The following is a 9043-nucleotide window of genomic DNA, read 5'->3' as shown; positions in this document are numbered from 1 at the left end:
TCTGCTGCCTCAATATGATACCGATTACGACTCTGTGGACATGGTTTTATTTGTTTCACTGTGATATGATTGCAACCCTGCAGACATGTTTTATGATTGTTTCACCATGATACTGATTGCAGCTCTGCAGAAAATTTTGGGTTGTTTCTTTCACTATGATACTGATTGTGGCTCTGAAAACATGCATCTTGTTGCCTCAATATGATTCTGAGTGTCCCCCTGCAAACATGTTTTTGATTGCCTCACTATGATAATGATTGTGTCTCTGCGGACATGTTTCTCCTTGCTTCACTATAATATGGATTACGACTCTGTGGACATGGTTCTGGTAGTCTCCTTATGATACTGATTTGCAGCCCTGCAGACATGTTTTGGTTGACCCACCATGATAGTGATTACAGCTCTGTAGACATGTTTTGGTTGACCCACCATGATACTGATTACGGCTCTGTGGACATGTTTTGGTTGACCCACCATGATAATGATTATGGCTCTGTGGACATGTTTTGGTTGACTCACCATGATAATGATTATGGCTCTGTGGACATGTTTTGGTTGACTCACCATGATACTGATTACGGCTCTGTGGACAGGTTTTGGTTGACTCACCATGATACTGATTACGGCTCTGTGGACATGTTTTGGTTGACTCACCATGATACTGATTACGGCTCTGTGGACATGTTTTGGTTGACTCACCATGATACTGATTACGGCTCTGTAGACATGTTTTGGTTGACCCACCATGATACTGATTACGGCTCTGTGGACATGTTTTGGTTGACTCACCATGATACTGATTACGGCTCTGTGGACATGTTTCTGGCTGACTTAAAGTGATATGATTGCAGCTCTGTAGACATGTTTTGGTTGACCCACCATTTTTTGCTATTTAACCCTGCATTACTTTAACTGGTAATTACACAGTCATGCAACGCTGTACCCAAACAAAAGGTATGTCAATTTTTTCACACAAATAGAGATTTCTTTTGGTGTTATTTGATTACCACTGGGTTTTTTATTTGTTATTATATAAGCCAAAAAAGACCAAAAATTTTGAAAAAACTTTTTTTTTACTTTTTGCTTCAAAACAAATTGGTTAAAAAAATCTAATTTCTTCATAAATTTAGGCCAAAATGTATTGATCTACATGTATAGTATTTGGTAAAATAAAATGGCAATAAGTGTATTTTGATTGGTTTGCGTGAAAGTTATAACACCTACAAACTATGGTATGTATACTAGATTTGTTTTTATACTACTAATGGCGATGATCAGAGACTGAGAAAGTGTGGTGGGCTGATACTAACTGACACTTAGTGGGAACTGACTGACATTGACATCTCCAGTGACACTGCTTAGAATATCCACTATCGCTGTACTAATGACACTGGCTGGGAAGGGGTTAACATCTAGGGGCAATCAAAGGGTTAAGTGTGTGCCTAACATGTGTAATGTATTGAATATGTGCTGCTTTACTTCTAAACGTGACTGTTTTATCTCCATATTGTTGCTCTCTGTTGAGAGCCCTGTGTTGTTTGTCAACCCAGGGCTCTGAACTGCTATTCGCTATGCTGAACAGCAGGCCCCGGCTATAAATCATTAGCCTGCTGATCGACTTGTGCTGTAGAACATGACAGCACAGAAGAGGCGATGGGCAGACGCGCCTCTTACCCTTAAATGCCAGATCACATGTATGTTACGTGTTAATGTGTGTTTTATGTGCTGCTTTTTACTAAACATCTTTGTTCCTGCTTTGCAGGGAGAGGAAACAAAGAGATTGTTCCTTCTGTACAGAGCTCTGTGTTGATTGCGAACACAGGGCTCAGGGCTGTGATTGGACACAGCCAATCAGCAGGTCTCAGCCATGAATCATTGATCAGGACCTGCTGACATAATCACGCTGTGAGTAGACAGAGTTGGTGAGCGGGGGGTGCGCGTGTGTGCTCTGTAGCCGGAAGAGGCCAGTTATGTACAGGTATGTTCCTGTACCTGTGATGGTCACCGGTCCGCAGTACATTGCGGGTGGTTGGTCTTTAAGTGGTTAAACATAATTGATGAGACCCTCCATGTAATACATTACAGTATTATATGTGCATCAATGACAATTTTTAGCTGCTCGTATAATAACAGTTTTCACCTCTTGGTTCCTCAAGCTGTAAATAAGAGGATTTAGCATTGGGGTCACCATGGAATAGAAGACAGAGGCCGCCTTGTCTTGTTTGTTGAGAACACTGGAAGGAGGGCGAAAATAAGTGAAGAAAATTGCTATGAAAAAGATGGAGGCACATATGATATGGGAAGAGCTAGTGACGAATGCCTTTTGGCGGCTCCCGGAAGATTTTAGACGTAGAATGGAGGAAATGATCAAAGTGTAGGAGACCAAGATTGCTGCCAATGAATACAAACCAAAAGAACTTATCACTGCTATGTTGACAACATCACAGGAAAAACCCTTTGAGCAGGACAGTTTCATTAGAGGTGGGATGTCACAATAAAATTGGTCTACATGGTTTGGTCCACAGAACTGGAGACTGAACACACAGCTGGTCTGCAATGCTGCCTGTACGAAGCCACAACCAAAGGAGAAGACCACCAGCAACCAACATTTCCTTGCGGTCATTATTGAAATGTATTGAAGAGGGTGACAGATAGCAGCATAGCGATCGTATGACATGCTGGAGAGAAGAAGAACCTCAGTACCTGCCATTGCAGCAAAAAAGAAAAACTGGGCTGCACAACCGTTAAAAGATATGGTCTTGCTCTGAGAAATGAGGTCAGCCAGCATTTTCGGAGTGGTAGTAGAGGAATATACAAGGTCCACCAGAGAGAGGTAGCTCAAGAAGTAGTACATTGGAGTTTGGAGGTTAGAGGCTAAGTGGACCATGGCCATCATGCCCACATTTCCAATTATGGTCAAAATGTAAACAGCTGAGAAGAAAATAAAGAGGAATGGAACAAGTGCGTCGTTATCTGTTATTCCAGAAAGAACAAACATGGCCACTTGAGTCTGGTTTAGGTTGTCCATGGAGTTCTTCCTCTGAAATTGTTAAAACGTATTCAACAGTTTTCATCAAATAAATAATCCAGATGAATGTGCCCTGCAAAAAAGACACTGTGTGTAGATTCATGAAGAAGACAACATTGTTTGCCTGTTCTACCCAACTAAATGAAATTACTGGCACTGTGGATGCATTTTTTTTAACATAAAAGTTCTCAATGCTAGAAAAATTCCTTTGAAACTGGGGGTGCTGGGTGATGTCATTGACCATATTTAGTCAATTATGTCACCCAGAATTCTCACTTTCAAAGACAATTTTCTTTTTTGACCGTATTTGGTGAATATCATCCAGCTTCCCGGCCAGAGATCCATCATTTTGAGGCAGTAGTGTGGTGGGGTGGGTCATCATACAGTAGGGTTGCCACCTCATTCTTTTAAACCCAAACACATCCTATTTACATGGGTTCTGAGGCTGATTTAATGCAGATAAGGCACTAAGTGAGTTTAATTACCACTTTAATCAGCCACAGAACCTGTGTCATTAATATGTGCTCGGGTTTAAAGGGATGAGATGGCAACCCTACGCCACATGCGCTCCCCAGGAAGTGCGCAGGGGGCGGGGTTCTGAGAGGGCATCCATTGACATGCTCCCAGACCTAGAAAGCCGCACTCTAGCCAGTGATGAAGTCACGAGGTCACGTGACACAACGCATCGACGGCACAGCGTGGTGACGCACTTCCGGCGTAGCGCCATCTTGGAACACCCTTTGTCTCTATGCCTACACCCAACATATGGGAGTAAAGCTGTTATGATTCATTGCTCATGTGAGTTTGAATTTTGCTTATTTTTATGTCATTATTAAACGGTCTACACTATGGAGGATGTCTTCTTTTATCTTATGGGAATTTGAGCTGGGATCCATCTTGCTTTCTGACCCGTAAGGATACCCTTGGAGAGGTGGAATTAGCCTGCTGGGGAAATACTCTAAAACCATTTTTCCGTGAGGAGAGCTGTCCAGACCCAGTGGTGGTATAACTAATGCTCTGTGGCCCTGTAGGGTCGCAGGAAGGAGCTGAGAGGCCATTACAGCCACTATTGGATCACATTCAAGGGTGTGGGGGATCACACACATTCCTCTTATTTGCATGACTAGTAGGAATGTGATATTGATCACTGGACTTTTTTGATGTGTTGATTGTTTGCAGTGTTTTTTTCGCACTATAGTTCCTGTCTATCCTGCACTATATATATATTTATGTTCCCTATTGTGGACTGAAGGGGTCACGTGTCTACTATCCCTGTGTGGTTAAAGGGGTTTTTCCCCCCTTGCCTGTGCTTTATTATTCACTATATATGGCCCATAAGGGATCCAATTTATGGTCATTGTATTTTATATTGCTGCATAAGCGCTACATCATTTTTGTAAACATTTCGCACTCTAGCCATCTTTCAGCTATAGTGAGGTACTAAAGTGGTTTATTAAAACAAGCCCTCACTGACCTCTGCATCTGCCATGGAATTATTCATCCTCATAGTTCTGAGAAAGATACTTTTTCTTGAGGTTCACACCTATGTGGCCGTGTGGGCCGTGTTTTGCACAGGCACAAAAGCCCATTCATTTAAATGGACTCCCGTTCCTGTGACACGCAGGGAAAGAAGTCCCTGCACTACTTTGGAAAACACAGCCCACACGGGAACCTCGGTTCCCAGTACAGTTGCGTTTCTCAGTGCGGGTGGCGTGCCATTAGAACCAATGGCACCCGCCTGCGGGTCCGCAGTACTCTGTGAGGCTGGTGTAGTTGCCCGGATTTTCGTGTGGATCTGCAGCGGCAGCACCCGCATAGATGTGAACCGGGGGTTAAAGGGATGTCAACCCTATCATACAGCAGGTTGTGGAGGTGGCAAGGCAGCGTCATCAGGCCCATGGGTTGTTGAGGCACTGGGCCTTCATGACGGATTCTGGATCTACACCACTGGACAATGTGATTGACCATAAATTTGTTTTTTATTGGCAGACATTATTTACCTTTTTTAAACAATTAAGTCCCGGCAGGGTTTACCCTCTTCATGACCAGGCCATTTTTTTTCCTATTCAGCACTGCGCTAATTTAACTGGTAATTGCACAGTCATGCAACACTTTACTCAAAGCAAAATGCATATCATTATTGTTTTCAAACAAATAGAGCTTTCTTTTGGGGGTATTTGATCACCACTTGTTTTTTTTTTTATTTTTTTTGTGATTTAAACAAAAGATGATTGTAAATTAAAAAAAAAAAGAAAATATATTTTTTTTACTTTCTGCTTTAAAACATATCCAATGAAAAAAAAATTAAACTAATCAATTGTTCTCATAAAATGTGGCCAAAATATATTCTGCTACATGTCTTTGTAAAAAAAAAAATTCAATATGGGTATATTGATTGATTGGCGTGAAAGTTCTAGCATCTACAAACTATGGGATATATATTGGAATTTCTTTTTTCTTATGCGACTAATGATGGTGATCAGTGACTTATAATGGGACTGCGATAGTGCGGAGGGCAATCTGACACTAACTGGCATTGAGGGGAGCTGACTAACTGCCAATGACATCTTCAGTGACACTAATACAGTGATCAGTGAAAATACTATACACTGTACCAATGACGCTGGCTGGGAAGGGGTTAACATCTAGGGCAAAGGGTTAAATGTGTGCCAAGCAATGTGTAGTCTGAGTAAAGTGTGTTGCTTTAACTAATGATCAGAAATGAGAAACACAGATATCCTTCTCTCTGTACAGAGCCCTGAGTTGATTGTCAGGCCGATTAGCAGGTCCCAGCCATGAATCACTGGCCAGGACTTGGTGATAGACTCCTGCTCTGTACAATCTCAGCAAGTGTCGGCGTGGGGGGAGGGCACACATGTATGTGAACCCCTTGGGATTACGTGGAGTTTTGCATGAATTGGGCATAAAATGTGCTCTGAACGTCATCTAAGTCACAACAATAGAAGAACACAGTCTGCTGAACATAATACTACACAAACATTAGATGTTGCCATGGTTTAATTGCACATAACATGTAAACATTCACAGTGCAGGGAGGAAAAAGTATGTGAAGCCCTAGCTTAATTACTTCTCCCAGAGCTAATTGGAGCCAGGAGTGAGCCAACCTTGATTCCAATCAGTATGATGATATTGAATGTGTTGCGGACAGCTGTCCTGCCCTTAAAAAACCCACACCTGTTTTGGGTTTACTGTTTTCAAGAAGCACTGTCTGATGTGAACCATGCCTCGCAGAAAAGAGCTCTCAGAAGACCTACGATCAAGAATTGTTGACTTGCATGAAGCTGGAAAGGGTTACAAAAGTATCTCCAAAAGCCTTGAGGTTCATGTGTCCACAGTAAGACAGACTGTCTACAAATGGAGAAAGTTTAGGACTGTTGCTACTCTCCCTAGGCGTGGTCGTCCTGTAAAAATGACTGCAAGAGCACAGCGCAGAATGCTGCATGAGGTAAAGAAGAATCCCAGAGTGTCAGCTAAAGACCTACAGAAATCTCTGGCACATGCTAACATTTTTGTTGACACATCTACAATAAGGAAAACATTAAACAAGAATGGAGTACATGGGAGGACACCACGGAGGAAGCCATTGCTGTCCAAAAAGAATATTGCAGGACGTTTGAAGTTTGCAAAAGAGCACCTGGATGTTCCACAGCACTACTGGCAAAATATACTGTGGACAGATGAAACCAAGATTGAGTTGTTTGGGAAGAACACACAACACTATGTGTGGAGAAAAAAAAGGCACAGCACACCAACATCAAAACCTCATCCCCACTGCGAAACATGGCGGAGGGAGCCTCATGGTTTGGGGCTGCTTTGCTGCCTCAGGGCCTGGATGGATTGTTGTCATTGATGGGAAAATGAATTCCAGAGTTTATCAAGACATTTTGCAGGAAAACGTACGACCATCTGTCCGCCAACTGAAGCTCCGCAGAGGATGGGTGATGCAACAGGACAATGACCCAAAGCATACAAGTAATTCAACAAAACAATGGCTGCAACAGCACAGAATACGCCTTCTGGAGTGGCCCAGTCAGAGTCCTGACCTCAACCCGATTGAAATGCTGTGGCATGACCTTAAGAGAGCGATTCACACCAGACATCCCAAGAATATTGCTACACTGAAACAGTTTTGTGAAGAGGAGTGGTCCAAAAGGACTCCAGATCGTTGTGCAGGTCTGATCTGCAACTACAGGAAATGTCTGGTTCAGGTTATTGCTGCCAAAGGAGGGTCAACCAGTTATTAAGTCCAAAGGTTCACATACTTTTTCCTCCCTGCACTGTGAATGTTTACATGTTATGTGCAATTAAACCATGGCAACATCTAATGTTTGTGTAGTATTATGTTCAGCAGACTGTGTTCTTCTATTGTTGTGACTTAGATGACATTCAGAGCACATTTTATGCCCAATTCATGCAAAACTCCACGTAATCCCAAGGGGTTCACATACTTTTTCTTGCAACTGTACATGCACAACATCAGGTGCCAGATATCAGTAAGCATGGGCAGGTCCAAAAGTGGTTAATAAAGGACTTCGTTGTGCTGTGTAGGTGCATTTTTTTACATTTTTAAATTTTGGGGGGAATAATTAACAAGGAGTACTAATGTACCCCATATTTATTACGCAGGATTGGTCTTAAACACCAGACTATGATCTAATCCTCTTCTAAGGCCTTCCGTTCTGTAAGTCTCTCTATTCTCATATCACAGACCATGCTGCCTGGATACCTACAGAGCTTTGGTTCCTTGGAGATTGAGGTTCTAGAGATTAGGGATGAGCTCAGGCATGTCTGGTTCCTAGTCTGAACCCAACTGAATGCCTGCCAAGAAGCTGTTACCTGTACTGGGTCAATCATCTGGAGCATGAGAGGTGGGGAATGCCTTGGCTGATTATGATTATGCCTAGTACAGATGACAGCTTCCTGGCCGGCTCCCTCAGGTGGGTTAGGACTAGGATCTAAACAAGCCTGACCTCATCTTTATTAGCATTATCTTAATCCTGGTGTTCAAGGAGAGCTGGGAATGTTCATGCTGGACTTCTTACCCAATCTGTCATTCACACTTGTGAGGGTCTAGCCACGGTTGCTTCCTCTAGGCCAAATACTCAATTCACTGGCAGCCCAGCATCTTCATGAACACCTCCTGGGAGATGTTGACTTGTGCCTCTTCCAAACCCAAGGCTCAAAGACACATGGAGAGAACCAGTGAGCTTACAGAATCAGCGAGCTTACAGAACCAGCCTTTCTTAATCCTGGTGTTAAAGAAATTCTAGGAATGTTCATGCTGGGCTTCTTACCCAATCTGTCATTCATACTTGTGAGGGTCTAGCCACGGTTGCTTCTTCTAGGCCAAATACTCAATTCACTGGCAGCCCAGCATTTTCATGAACACGTCCTGGGAGAGGTGTTGACTTGTGCCTCTTCCAAACCCAAGAGATTCTGAAGACCCTCTGCACACTGGTATATACCAGGGTATATACCAGTGTGCAGAGGGTCTTCAGAATCTCTAGTGTTAATATGTGGTTACACCCCTTTAGCACCTGATGGATAAATGCATGCACTAGCTGTTGGGATTTGAGCACAGGGATCTCTTGTTTCTTCCAAACCCAAGGCTCAAAGACACAGGGAGAGAACCAGTGAGCTTACAGAATCAGCCTTTCTTAATCCTGGTATTCAAGGAATGCTGGGAACGTTTATACTGGGTTTCTTACCCAATCTGTCATTCACACTTGTGAGGGTCTAGCCACGGTTGCTTGCTCTAGGCCAAATAGTAAATTCACTGGCAGCCAGCATCTTCATGAACAACTCCTGGGAGAGGTGTTGATTTCTGCCTCTTCCAGACCCAAGGCTCAAACACACATGAAGAGAACCAGCAAGCTTACAGAACCAGCCTTTCTTAATCCTGGTGTTCAAGGAGAGCTGGGAATGTTCATGCTGGTCTTCTTACCCAATCTGTCACACTTGTGAGGGGCTAGCCACGGTTGCTTGCTCTAAGCC

General features: G+C 43.1%; 1 protein-coding gene across 1 annotated transcript; it reads right to left on the bottom strand.

Annotated features, from left to right (window-relative positions):
* Positions 1–2098: 2098 nt before the first annotated feature.
* Positions 2099–3031, bottom strand: LOC149449645 (olfactory receptor 5AP2-like). Its single transcript, XM_089693007.1, has one exon. The coding sequence runs from the start codon at positions 3026–3028 to the stop codon at positions 2099–2101; it is 930 nt and encodes a 309-aa protein (XP_089549133.1). The 5' UTR covers positions 3029–3031.
* Between the last annotated feature and the right edge of the window lie 6012 nt (positions 3032–9043).

This window comes from Staurois parvus, unplaced genomic scaffold, assembly GCF_062004578.1.
Source record: "Staurois parvus isolate SC_StPar_1 unplaced genomic scaffold, SC_StPar_1.0 ptg000609l, whole genome shotgun sequence".
NCBI classification, from domain to species: domain Eukaryota; kingdom Metazoa; phylum Chordata; class Amphibia; order Anura; family Ranidae; genus Staurois; species Staurois parvus.
The sequence above is the reverse complement of the archived record's forward strand: the minus strand, read 5'-3'. Positions and strand labels throughout refer to the sequence as shown.

Excerpts from the sequence above, each read along its gene's own strand:
- LOC149449645 (XM_089693007.1), bottom strand. The coding sequence starts at position 3,028 with ATGGACAACCTAAACCAGACTCAAGTGGCCATGTTTGTTCTTTCTGGA.